A 14,617-nucleotide genomic window follows, 5' to 3' on the forward strand; every position below is an offset into this window, starting at 1 on the left:
TCAACACCCCCTCTCATGCCCAAAAAGAAAAACAAGAGAAGAGTGAGGTGGAGATGCAATGCTTATGCAACAGGTGCCACTTGGACAGTGTCTCTTATGGAAAAATTGTTCACTTGCCCAAGCGTCCTAATACAAAGATGATAAAAATATGCAATGCATAGGAGGAATGTCAGACTTTGTGTGGTGCCGAGAACCATAAGGATATGCCCGTACTCGATCTTCGGAGGTTGCTTCATGCTGACCAAGTGAGCAAGGCAAGAAGAAAAGAGAAGAAAAAAGATGTAGAGGCTTCCTAAGATCCAAGATTTCCACTGGAAAAGAAACCTGCAGTAAAGAACAGTAGACAGAGTGAACTAGAGAACCCGAAACTCAACCTTTGGAGAGAAGCCACTAGCTCCGTGCATCCATACTGAAAGGAATACGAAGGCCTCGTCACCAAGTCACGACTGAACCTTTGAGGTCTCGATCTAGGTGGTACTTGTAAATCCTAGGTATCAGTAGAAGAGATGACTAGTCGAAGACAGCCACCCCAAGAAAGTAGAGAATGGGTGAAGAACTTCATGTGGAGTAGGTTCCCCCTCTGAGGTGGGAGATGGAGAGGCCCCTGCTAAAGTCGAAGAAGAAGTAGATACCCCCTTTGAGGACAAAGAAATAACATCCCCCTCTGAAGTAGATAGAAAATCCAAAAACTCATGGATCATGGACTCCGAAATGTCTGATGACCAAGGAAGTGCCGCCGATCGTGCTGAAGAAGGTATCTGGGGTGCTGAAGAGGAAGCCAAAAAGCACCCAGAGGTGGCCTCTCGAACCTCAGTGGTAGAGGGTGGGAAAGAAAGAGGCTTAGAATGAGCAAGAGGTGGGCAACAGTTGTCGTCTCTCAGTGGAGCAGACTAGATAGCCGAAGAAGAGGAAGAAGTCGAGCAACCACTATCTCTTGAAGAAGTAGACTGACGAGGAGACGGTAGCAAACAATCACTGTCTCTCGATGGAGCAGACTGCAAATCCGTAGGTCGTGGAAGCCACTATACCTGAAAATAAGTGGGAGAAGACTGCCGCTGGCATTGCGACAATCTCTAGGAGGTCTAGCGCCAATCGATCTGCCATGTGCTCGAAAGGACTTAGTGCGCCTCGGATGCGTCTTAGTACCTTGAGCATAGTACTCTGATAGCCGATGCAAAACGATCTCTATAGCCCAAAAAGGAGAGGTGGCACAAGGAGTGCCTGGTGAAAGACGCATATACTCCGAGGGGTAAGGAGCAAAGGTCGAAGTCGGCAAGTATCGGTGGCGTGTACGATGATGCCACAGTAGGAGCACCCACTAGTTTGGTCATCTATTGGTAAAGAAGCCATGGATACCAGTGTGCGCCTTGCTAAAGAAGAAAAAGGTCAGCCACCATGAACCACAAACTGCAATGTCCGCCTCAAGGGATGTGAGGGCAGTGTGAAGCACGAACCGCAATGTCCACCTCAAGGGGTGGGAGGGTAGTGGAAGGGCTGGAAGTGAGCTGCCAGTGGGAGAAGGATGTGACCAATAGTAGGAGGTTGCAACCAGTAGAAAAACGCAGGTAAGGAGAGAGAAAGACTAAAAACGCAGGCAACGGGAGAGAAAAAGACTAAAAACGCAGGCAACATGTGAGAGAAAGACTAAAAACGCAAGCAAGACAACCTCTAAGAGAGAGAAAGACTAAAAACGCAAGAAAAAACAACAACAGCAGTCAATATGCTGAAATCAACTCCGAACAGTGTGTGATAGGCTAGAAACAGGCGCCAAACTGTTGTAGACAGCAATGGCCAGCTTGGACCGCGATGTCCTCCGCGTTTGGGGTGTGGGCAACAAGCTAAAATACTTGAAATCTGCAAAAACGAGATTGTTTTTTGAATGGAGAGTAATCAACAACAGTCGTTTTGCTGCTGTAAATAGCTGCAAATTGCGGATGGAAGGCTGAAAACAGGCGCCAGACTGTAGATAACAGCAAGGGACAACTGAGACTAAGATGTCATCTGCAAAAGGGATATGGGCAGCAAGCTGAGAACACCTGAAACCTACAAAAACGAGATGTTGATGCAACGGAATAAGAAGAGAAGTGGATGCCGAACCTGCCACCGGTCTTTGCCTTCACTGGAGTGGAGGATCTTCGATGCTAGGTGAGCAGATCCAGCTCTGATACCATATCAAAAGATGACGTACCAACGAGATATTAGGGTTTGCAAGGAGGAACACAGAGTGAACTCGGCAAACATGGAGAACAAAAGAGAAGAGAGAAAAAACTCTTATGAATGGAATGATGAAGATCTGAATCATGGAGTGAATGTGATACAAGGGAACAAGGGTACAGTAGCACAAGGAAGATGATGAAGACAGCCACAAACCACAAACCACGAACCGCAATGTCCTCCTGAAGGGATGTGAGGGTAGTGGAGAGGCTAGAGAGAAGAGGTGACGGACTGAATGAATCAACCGTAAGGAATGAATGAGAGAGTGGCCTATAAATAGGCATAGTCAATCTAGGATGGCGCCCGTTTTTGGGGCTGTAAACCCTAAACGCAAAACGCAAAAACGCAAACTGCAGGTGAAGGGTGAAGGGTTTCTCAACAACTATGTTCTTTTATTAGTTTGTGCTTTGTCATACGATTTCTGTTTATGTTTCTGTGTTAGGGTATTTCTTTACAAGAGGTAATGTATATCTTCTTTTGGGTTGCCCAAGAGATCACCCTTCATGAAATCAAGACATCGAACCAAGGGTGTCACAATGGACTCCCAAATTGCCAATGGACCAATAATAATGGCAAAGGTGATCTAGATTCCTTTGGGGCTTAAGTTTTTCTTTAATATATTTAGTTGTTTAACCTAGCTCAGTAGTTCATATAAAAGCGAGAGCAGAAGTACAAAACCAAATCAAGGATATTGATATAGAGATATGAAGAGGTAAAGGGATAGATGGGGATAACTATTGCATTGAGTGTGAGAGCTTCTCGAGATACTAGATCGGCTATGAGTTGCTCAAGTTGCTTCTCTTGATGAGGTAAAAGCGAACCATGCTAACAAAATGCATGGGTTTTCATTGTGACAATGCACAATAGAAGAGGAAACATGAGTATGAAGAGGGAAAGGAAGAGAAAGATTGCAATGCAAGAAGAGAATGGAATAAGAAAATCTGCATTGAACTCTGAAAGAAAGCAAAATACAATGAGGACATTATCAATCCTTGCATGCATCCCAAGGCATCAATGAGGGCACCGGATCAAGCCAATGATGGATGGCAGCAGAGAAAGACAGAGAAGAGTTCCTATACGTCGGAGTGTGCTGAAACCTGCGAACAATGAATATGTGAATTATCAGTCATGTGTGGAGGTTGGCTGTAAATAGCCAAAATCGGGGACCTTGCACAAAGGAAGGGGAATGGAGCATGTACAGCCCTCTCTCCTACCAACCTATCACTAAAATGACTCCTATAGAAGAATCCTCAATAAAGACAGCCTACTCAGTAAAGACAATGTGGGTACTGAGTTTAAGAAGGCCATGAGTTGAGAGGAGTGGGAAGCCCAAGTCCAAAATATGTAGAATCCAAAACTAAGCTTGAAGGACAATCATGCAATAATAGCGGAGTACCAACACCAATAATACGCACCGAACAAATATCACCAATAGTGACTATACTCTCAAATGGATTAAGATCCTATAGCAAATCTCCTCGCGAAGTCATATGACTTGAAGCACCACTACTAATAAGACAAGGCCTCTTTGTACAACTGATGAAGAAGGCCCCTCCATCTCATGGAACATGGACTCATAGGTAACAACTGGTGTAGAAGTTCAAAAGTAGGGGAGGGCTCGAATGTTTTAGCTTCATCCTTCACTAACAAACAAAGGTGAGAGTATTTCTTCAAACACTTCTCCTCAAGATGAATGCCCTTCCATCAATGTGGGCATTTAGGCTTCTCTTAATTAATATCAAAGCTCGAGGAGGACTCCCAATGTTTAATATGCTTCTTCTTCCTGTTCTTGGCCTTACTGCCTTTCTTTTTGTCCCCTCTAAAAGCCTTAGTAAGGTTGGATCCACTAGTACTAATCTCTTTGAGTCAATCTTCATGCTCCAAACAAGCGGTGCTAACTCTTCCCACAGAAGAGTCTCCCAAACCCTAGAGATAAGCAAGCTGGTGTAGAAGACATCATACTTGTGAGATGGTGGCTAAGTAATAAGAATCATCACCATATCGTCCGCCAAGGGAAGCAAGCTCATCCCACAACATGCATCTACTTCTAGAGCTGCTTCTACATACGTTCACGTACTAGTACCGATGTAGGTCTCCAAAGCATTTTAAAATCGGTTCCTGTATAACAAAAGGAGCAACCAAGAGGGGTTTTGGCATATACAAATCAATTTGATTATACGAACCTGACCTCAAGCCTGGCTGAGATAAAGACAATGGGTCACTGGTTGTCACGAAAGTGGTATGTTCCCTCCCATTTGAGACATGCCCATCCTCTCCAATTGAATGCCACAACTCATGTGCATCTCCCTCCGACGTGTCTATGGTTGAATCTGTATTAACATGTGCCTAAGTAGATGGGAAAACATGTTGAGAATGGAGATGATGATCTTCTCTATAGGTAACCATCTATCTTTGCACCTACCATCATCTGCCCAAAATCCAATCTACTTTGAGGAAAAGTGGAAGAAGTGCTGTTCTCCGCATCAAGAGAATAATGCTCCTTTATGCTTGCAAACATGAAGTGCCCCAAGTAGATACTAGGCTCCCAAGGGTAGAGAGACTAGGCTCCAAAGGTGAAGGAGTCTCAGACACCATGAGTTGCATGTTGCTCGTGCAAAATAGCATTTCACATGGAAGCTTCTGTAGGTGGGAAACAGCTTGATGAAGAGGATGGTGAAGATGCTAATATGAAGGAAAGCTGCCATCGGAGGTGAGGGGATGCAGATGAAGAGATAGTGCACATTGAGTGCCCTTAAATAGAACATTTTAATCCTTTTTGTCCTACTAAATGCTTGATATGGCATCTAAAACACAAAAAATGCTTTTTGGAGCTGTTTTAAGCATCAATACGAATGATAATTTGAAAGGCAATTTTTGGGTGGCTTAGCACATCCATCCCTGCCAATAATTACCTTGCACCTTGCTAGCCAATAAAGTGGGTATATTGATGAAAGCCTCATCAATCCACCAAAGGCTATTTAGCCACATTCCCTCCTAGATTTCTCACACACCCCATAACACTTTTTTTTGTGGGAAAAGTACTGGAAAAAGTGGCTACTAATCAAAGAAAATGCAACCAAAAAAATAAAGCGTATATTCTCCACAAATGATCAAACAAGAAAAGTAACAAGTATGGTACACAACTTGACAAACTTACCTATTGCTGATAATGTCTTCTTCTCTGAAGCTGTTAATCACTTCATTCCAAAGCTGTGCGAATTTGGCATGTTTCGTTGCTTTATCGGAGGGCTTTACAAACACACATCCCCACAACAAAGACAAAGAAAATGCGACCAAGCAAAAAGCCAATTGAAAAATAATGAGCTTCCCAAGACTTTCAAAACATAAGTATTACACCATCAACATGAGAAGCAAACAACTAACCTCCTTATTAGGCCTATCAGCCGGAACCAATCTATCATTAAAAGCATATGGAAGCGACCAAAACCGAGACCGCAGCATACCGAGAGTGCGAATCTGTAAAATAAAAGGATTGACAAGGTATAGTGATAGATATGACCAATCAAAGTATTGCCTTAAACAACTAGCCTATTGTGTGATTACCAAATGAGGACTCTCCAAACATGACAACACAATACAATATCACCAGAAACATCCGGAAAGTTTTTGTCAACAGCACATAGCATTACCTTTTAAAATATCACATACAATATCACAATTCTGAATGAGCGTACAAAACATCTACATCAGACACATACTTGATAAAAGTTGTACTGTAAAGACTAGAGATAGGCAAGAAGCCACAACATAAGAAGCCTCTTGTTTACAAAGATCTTTGGTGTCAGCGACTGGTGCTAGCTATCAACTTCGCAATAGGCTTCAATTTACTAATATTGGAATATGAGACATTACATGATCTGGCAAATAATTGAGCAAACTTGCTGACCAAAGTGGAAAGGACATGATTTCTAGCAAAGAGGAAAATAAAAACAGTATCACTCATCTTATGCTAATACACAAGATACAAGGGGTTGCTATCCAGCTATCTCAGCACGTACAGCTTCAAATACAAGAATCCTATGGCAAAGCAACTAGCAAGTTAATGTCATAAGACCATGAACAAATAGCTTGCAGACAATTGTAGTGCTTATGCTTGCAATTACAGAGCTGATACGATCACAATTTCTGCATACATGAGCTATATACTTGCAAGGAAAATTACAAAATAGTAAGCATGTCTAGACAGCAACGTACTTGCATCAACAGCACTCGTTGATAAGCATCATCCCCTTGCTAGCTAGGCAAATACTTCCGGTGCATTCATCTATTATCATCATCTCTTGTCAACTCATAACCCCATTGCTAGTTTAATAGGATACATGCTGGCAATATCCAATCATACCTTTGATGCTTCAAAGGCGTCCATATTCCTTTTGAACAGCGGGTGAAACCAGTACCAAAGTTACATGGGATATCATAAAGCTCATCCCCAAGAAGAGGACTTGAATATTATTAATCTTTTCATTTGTAGTTGTACCTCCTAAAGATAATTTGCAAAATGATTCAAGCTCCCATGGAAATCTTTGCTTCAAACTTGTATAAAAGCCAATACAACACTACTAGCAGGCCCTTGGTGGTGAGCTACTTTTGAATAAAATTATTGGTAGAAATCCTTTGGATATGGATTTTTCTATGCCTCTTGCTCACCAAGTTCAGCATACTACCTCCAAGCACCTAGTATTTATGATGACTGCTGAAAGTAGATGAGGTGGATGTGACCATGACGATCCTCCAACTTGAGACTTGAGCAAGTTACGTCTAATAAAAAAAGGAAAGTTGTGAGCAGCAAGGGAAGAGGAAGATCCCTTTGCAAGAACATTTATTCCATTATGGCCACATATTAGATAATGCATCTCATCTAAGGACTAACTATATTATATTCTTGGAGATCCAAATGGGGACTAGTAGCATTGGTCATAGTGGTAACTATGCACCAAAGACACTTATGGGTTAGGAAAGTTGAGTCCAATTTATAGGACTCAAGGCCCTATTGTGCACACTCATTGTGTGATCACCACTCTTAGACTCTTGGCCCATTGGCCAACAAATCCATACATCGAGATGGTTGGGTTTGGCAGTATGGAACGCCAATCCTTGGGATGTAGTCATGACCCGAAGTGCTAATAGCTCCCAACAACAAGGTGAACCCATTTGAGTCTATGGCTAGGAGGTGAGTCTGATGTCCAATCCCTTATATTCGTGAATGTGGCTTGTATCATATCTCCTATGTAGGTGGGATCCTTGGGGAACATTTCATTTGTATCAAAGCCTCAACTTGCAATCTGACACGAGATCCGATGATGTGCGCAAAACCACTTTCATTCACGAAACCGTGATACTTGACAAGTACCCTTTTATCTTGTTTAGAGTGGTATGGACACTAGTAGTTAGAGAGGCATGCACAAGGGGGCACATATTGTGGGTGGTGGGTATGACAAGCTATGTTTCTTGTCCAGTACTCATGCTGGGGATTTTGTGTTGGGGCGGTGTGTGTATAGGGGTTTTTGATAGTACTAATAATTGGAGCGAGGAGCTGCCACCCCTAGGCTATGGCAAACCGTCATCAATGACCAAAACCTCAACCTGTAAGGGCATCACAATTTCTGTTTTTACAATTGATTAAGCATTTAATGTTAACGTTATCATTAACTTTAACGTTAAAAATATTTGTTCTTAACATTTAATAATTATGTTGATGATATTGTTAATTTTTATGTTAACATCATTTGTTAAAAGTGATTTAATGTCAGATAGAACAAACAATCTGATGTCGAGCAGAGAGAAAGAATATGGTGTCAAGGGTAGAGAAAGAAAATGATGTCAAGAAAAGAGAGAAAAAAATATGATGTTGACACAGAGAGAGAGAGAGAGTCGAGCTATTTGTGACTACGGTAAAGAGAGGGAGAGGATGGGGAAAATCAAGTTGAAAAGAAAGACGGGGGAGAGAGAGAGAGAGAGGAGGGATGGGAAGGAGAGAGAGGATGGGGTAGTGTAGCGCTAGACATGGTGGATGCACGATGGTTGCACAAGGGAGGTATGGCTGAGCTATGGCTTTACACCAAATAGGGCGGCTGCACCCAACAAGGACAATACTGTGGACAGTTCTTGGAGGTGCTGTGACACGCCTTGGGGCACGTGGCATCAGCCACAACTATGTCGATCATATTTTGACATGGTTGAGCATATATATGTGTCGAGCGCAAGACATTTGCAACCCACATAATGTTTTGGGGGTAATGGGGATGTTGACTACATTAGACAAGGGTACTAAATCTGTTTTAATGTTATTTCGACTTCAACTCTCTAAGTATACTCCTTAAGCAAGCCGCCAAAGCTAACCCTTGCTTGTTTCCTTTCAAAAAAGGGACCCAAGCTCGGAATTAAATGCAGATTATTTGCATTCTACTCTACTCTCCTCTCTCCCACTCTTTAACCTCTGAATTCTCACATCTCTCTGTTTCTCCAAACTTTCTTTGTTCGCTACACTCCTCTCTCCTATCGACACTGTGACCTCTCATGCAGTGTCTCCTTTCGATACATCCGCTCCTACCAACCCTCAACACATGGAGGATGCCCGTCCATTTTGAGCCCAAATATGCGTACAAATAGCATCCCAATGGATCTTCTTCCATGAAATCTAATGGAGATTCATCACTAGTGGTGATTCTTCAAGCTAAAATCAAAGAAATAAAATGACAATTGGCCGAGATGTATACTTCCCATTTTCCATGTGTCCACAACCATGAGGACATTGCCTCTTCAATTCCAACATGATCCCTTTAAAGGGGAGAACAAGAGATTTGACAAGTTCAACTCCTGGCTAGCCAAATGGACAACTTATTTTGATTTGTATCAATTCAATGATGCTCAACATATTGGACATATACAAATCATGTTACAAGGGAAGGCGTATACGTGGCAAGGGGAGCCATGCTCCAAGCTAGAAGCATGGTCAAACTTTCAATCCGTTTTTCAAAAGCGTTTCGTAACCAATGATCAAATTAAAAATTTCTATAGATTGTCTAAGCTCAACATGGAGAAAAAAACCTTGGATACATATTAACAAAAATTCAAAGCACAAAACAAAGGCTTCGGATAATCCTTAGGCGTTACTCTACATGCATTATCTTTTTGAATTGCCGTAGACTACAAGAATGAGATACTCTGCAATCCATTACATTCATTAGAGGACATCTACAAGTACGCCAAAAACTTTGATAGTACTTTGGTTACAAGTAGGAGCAATTAATCGATAGGTGGGTCCCATCAAACTATCTCCATCTTCAAGCCAAAGAAACCTTCTACCCAACAACAACTCATTAATAGACTTCAGAGTTGCACAAGAATGAGGATGATCAACACAAAGTAACTCATAAAGCAAGAATCACTCTAAGGGTCATTGCTTTGTTTGTCGTCAAACAGGGCACTTTCATGTGATAACGAGTGTCCTCAAACTAAAAGGGCAAAGTCCACTTTAAAGGCTTCGGTAAATACTCTAGAAGTTCTAGGTATTTCTTCTAAGTTTTTATCGAAAGATCGTTTTGTTAATGCAATTAGTTTTAATGGTTGCTCCATAAACAAAACTATTTTTACTCCTATGACCTTTTAAAAATCATTAATTATATTAATAGCCAAGAAGTTACAGTTCTATTCAATATTGCTCTACTCACAATTTTCTTTCTTCTCAATTGATGTAGAAATTGCAGCTCCACATGGTACCCGCTAACTGAGCTTATCGTGTCTATTATGTGAAAGGGCCCACTATGGATCATTGGGATAAAATGGTGCCAAGCTTAGATCTTTCGATCTAGCAACACCATGAGCTCTCGGACTTTCGATTGATGAGCTTTAACCATGTCAATATCATTCATAGTATGCCAAGTTTTTTGATAGATATTCATCTTTGTACATTGACTATAAAACTCATGTACTATCTTTTGAACTTGATGTGTTGGAAATAAAGGCTCACTGTGCCTTTTACCATGTTCAAGTGTGAACGCACCCTTAACTTATTGTACTTTATATATATTCAAACCTAAAAGTAGTACACTAGTCTTTTGTACCGAACATCAAGTGTCGTGCTCACTCTACTGCTCTCAACTCTCTACACATTCACTTAGCTCAAAAAACTGCACATCAAACCGGTATCAAAGCATAGGTTGTACACGATTCCCGAAGCTAGTGACAAGCGTCAAGCCGCATGACAGGAGTGTAAGAGGCAAAGGCAAGCAAGAGCTTCATATGTCGCACGTGATAAGGAGTTGCAAGGTCACAGGTCACAGGTCACAGGACAAGCACACGACAGGTTGACAAGGAAGTCAAGCAACTGACGCGCTCTTAGGCAAATGGAATAGCAATAGCCGATGTGCGGCAGGGGGTCGAGGAGCTTACGAACTTAGTGGCGGACGAATGGCGACCAAGGCCAGTCATCAAGAATCTAGTGCGCGTCTACCAATCCACGCGGCATCAAGCGAAGACGAGCAGAAGTCGACTGAAAGAGTGTGACAAGAAAGTACAAAGTACAACCCTTAAACCTTAGGGTTGTAGGGAGTGTTCACACCCGACACACACTAAGTGCCCATAAGTGTGTAACATAAGCACATAAGCACATACGACAATAAGACTATAAGTCTGGGGGAAAAAACCTCTCCTACCAGGAGTAAAAAATGCCCCAGTGTCCTACTGATCACCGACACTCCCATATGAGCATAGGCGTAAGTGAGGCGTGAGTCAAATACCCAACAAACCCCCCTGGAGTGAAGAGTGATCAAGAGTATAAGGATCATCCGCCACCAAAGGATATCAAATTTAAAGCATCGCGAAATGCTTCAAATTTGTCACGAGGAAGAGCTTTGGTGAAGATCTCTGCCACATTACTGGTGGTAGGACAATAGACAAGGCTAATATCACCTGCATGTAGCCTCTCTCTGACAAAGTGATAATGAATCTCAATGTGTTTCGTGCGGGCATGAAACATTGGGTTCCGTGCCACTGCAATGGCACTCTGACTGTCAGTGAACAAAGGAGTAGGCTCCGTAACAGATATATCCAGATCAGCTAGCAAGCGTCTAAGCCATACGCATTCAACTGTGGTAGTGAACGCTGCCTTGTATTCAGCTTCACATGACGATGTGGCAACAGTGGATTGTTTCTTGCTAAGCCAAGAAATGCAAGAAGAGCCAAGAAAGAAACAATTGCCACTAGTGGAGAGACGTGTATCATAATCACCAGCCCAATCAGAATCACTGTAAGCATGTAACTGCAGTGGCCTCCCCTTGGCATGAAGCAATCCAAGAGATCGAGTACCCTACAAGTAACGAAAAACACGCTTGACAGCTTGCCAATGTGACATACGTGGCTGATGCATATACCTGCTCAAAGCTGAAACTGCAAACTGTATGTCCGGCCTAGTGTTGCATAGGTAGATAAGACATCCAACTGCAGGAGCATATGTATGTATATCAAACAAATCACTGTCATCATGTAATGACAGTTTCAGTCCAGGTTTCATGGGGGTACAAACTGGCTTGCAATCCTGTAAGCCAAACTTCTCAAGAAGCTGCCCAATATACCTTGACTGTGATAGCCCAATACCTCTAGCATCATGTATGAACTGGATGCCCAAGTAGTAATGCAAAACTCCCAAGTCAGACATGTCAAAAGTTTGCTGCAAATTTTGTTTGAATGCTGACATCTGATCAGCATGTGTTCCAGTGAGCAAAAGGTCATCAACATAAAGACATATAATCAGCATAGATCCCCCTTCTTTACATACGTAAAGGGTAGACTCGGATGAGCTGTTTAGAAACACCTGACCAAGCAAGAAAGCATCTATTTTTGCATACCAAGCTCTAGGAGCTTGTTTCAAACTATATAGTGCCTTTTTGAGCTTGCATACCAAATGTTCTGAGCCTTCAACTGCAAACCAATGGGCTGCTGTACATAAACTTCCTCCTGAAGTTCCCCATGTAAAAATGCAGTCTTGATATCCAGCTAATGCACTGTCCAACCATAATGTGCAGCCAAAGCAATCATAGACCTGATGGTCGTCATACGGGAAGTAGGAGCAAATGTCTCCTCATAGTCAATGCCCTTTTTCTGTGCGTAGCCTTTAGCTACAAGCCGTGCCTTGTATTTATCAATGGATCCATCTACTTTCCTTTTTAGTTTGTAGACCCATTTCGTTCCAATGGCTTTCTTCCCAAATGGCAAGGACACCAAATCCCAAGTTTGATTCTTAGTAATAGAATCTAATTCAGCTTGCATTGCTGCCATCCAATGCACACTGTGTTGTGCATCCTCAAAACATTCAGGCTCTTCATTATCAAAAGTACTTGCTGCCATAACAAACTCCATGGTATGTGCTAAATCATGCAAACGAGTTTGCCTTCTAGTACGACCAGCCATGGGTGCATCCAAAGGACTATCTTGCATAGTCTGCAAATACCATCTAGGTAACTGTCTAGCTTCCTGACTGTGTGCAAGCTCTTGCTGAATTTCAGTTTCAGCATTATGCTGAATATTCCGATCAGCCAATGGCTGAATTTCTGCACTTTCCATAGGAGCAGCTGGCTGAACATTAGGTTCATTTTCTGAAGCTCCAGCTGAATCACCAAAAGTAATGGGCAGCAGCCCTTCAAAAACATCACGGGCAGCCTGATATGTGTCCAAACCAGCCAAGGATAATTTTGATTTTTCATCAAAAACAACATCCCTGCTGACAAAAACCTTCTTTGTAACGGGATCATAGAGTCTGTAGCCTTTGCTCTCATTGCTATATCCCATAAAAATGCACTTAACAGCCTTGTTGTCCAACTTTTTTCTAAGTACCTATGGAATATGGGCATAGGCAAGACACCCAAAGGTACGGAAGTGGCCAACAGAAGGTTTACGGCTGTTCCAAGCCTCAAAAGGTGTGATGGTCTTCAAGGCTTTGGTAGAGCATCTGTTCAAAATATGGCAAGCACACATGACTGCTTCCATCCAAAAACTATGAGGCAAGCTCTTTGCCTTCAGCATACATCTGGCCATCTCCATGAGTGACCGATTCTTCCTCTCTGCTACCCCATTCTGCTGTGAAGTATAGGCAGTAGTGTACTGATGGACTATACCTTTCTGCTGCAAAAAACAATTCAGCATAGAGGACATGTATTCCCCCCTCGATTCGAATAGAGAGTCTTAATTTTGCATCCAGATTGATTTTCAACAAGTGCACTGAAAGCCAAAAATGCATCATATACTTCTGACTTCTTTTTCAAATAGTAGACCCAGCAAAAACGTGTAAAGTCATCAATGAATGTCACAAAATAATAACAACCGCCCAATGACATTGTTTGCATAGGCCCACAAACATCTGAATGCACCAACTGCAATCTGGTTGTTGCTCTGAAAGCAACATCACAGGGAAATGAGAAACGATGCATTTTCCCCAAAATGCATCCCTCGCATAAGTGCTCAGGAGGTCTCTCCAAGAGAGGTAAGCCATCCAGCATCTAAGTACGCTGCAAAAGCATCAAGCTGCCAAAGTTTACATGTCCCAAACGAGCATGCCATAACTCCGCCTGTATCATAGCAAGAGTAAGAGTGGATGTCAAGTATGCCGACTGATCTACTGAAAGAGCATCCAGCTCATATAAACCATGACACAAAGATCCTGTCAAGACCAAAGTCAAGCGTTCTTTATCTCTAACCATGCAACGGTCATCATCAAATGTGACCTGCAAACCACAACGTGCCAAAGAAGAAATAGAAAGCAAATTCTTCTTGATTCGAGGCAGAAACAAAGCATCCTGCAGGCGGAGAATAGAGCCATCAATGGTTGTGAGCTGAATCTCCCCAATACCACAAACAGGGTATGATGCATTATTGGCACACTGTACAGATTTCCCAACGGGAGGTGCACTAACTGAAGCAAACAGATCTCTGCGAGATGTAATATGTCTAGAAGCACCACTGTCAAAGAACCAAGTATCAGCATCCTCTGTAGAGCTAAGTGCTCTATCGGCCCAAGAGATGTCATAACTGCAAGTGTAAAAACAATAGTCCCTGTCCACAACAAAGGACGCGGACTCACTAGCACTGGAAGGAGTAGTAGAAACAGACATTCCTGACTCCTTCTCCTCTTTGGCAATGCGCTTCCTACACTCAGTGATATAGTGGCCTGGCTTCTTACAATAATGACATTTCCCTTTTTTAGCTTGCGTTCCCCCTTGTGCCTGATTCTGTGATGTGCCCGAAGTGCCAGAACTCTATGGAGCATTTTTCACCTTGCTGTTTTTGCCTTTTTGTCTTGCCACAAAAGCCTACTCAGAGACTATAGCATCCACACCACTATTTTTCCTTGTTTGCTTCTCCTCTAGAAGCAAACTAACCAGCTGAATAA

The 14,617-nt window shown here is 42.4% G+C and overlaps 1 protein-coding gene across 1 annotated transcript in view; it reads right to left on the bottom strand.

The window, feature by feature from the left end:
* The window catches only part of LOC148042155 (callose synthase 5-like), a 91,531-nt gene that overhangs the window by 21,968 nt on the left and 54,946 nt on the right, over positions 1-14,617 (bottom strand). Inside the window, exons 22-23 of the mRNA XM_087685764.1 lie at positions 5,599-5,691; positions 5,372-5,463 (exon numbers count right to left, since the gene is read on the bottom strand). Of these exons, the coding sequence (XP_087541890.1) occupies positions 5,372-5,463; positions 5,599-5,691 (185 nt within the window). The remainder of the gene's footprint in view (positions 1-5,371; positions 5,464-5,598; positions 5,692-14,617) is intronic.

This window comes from Lygodium microphyllum, chromosome 1 (assembly GCF_053477565.2).
Source record: "Lygodium microphyllum isolate KBCC chromosome 1, Lygodium_microphyllum_v1.1.10, whole genome shotgun sequence".
Lineage (NCBI taxonomy): Eukaryota > Viridiplantae > Streptophyta > Polypodiopsida > Schizaeales > Lygodiaceae > Lygodium > Lygodium microphyllum.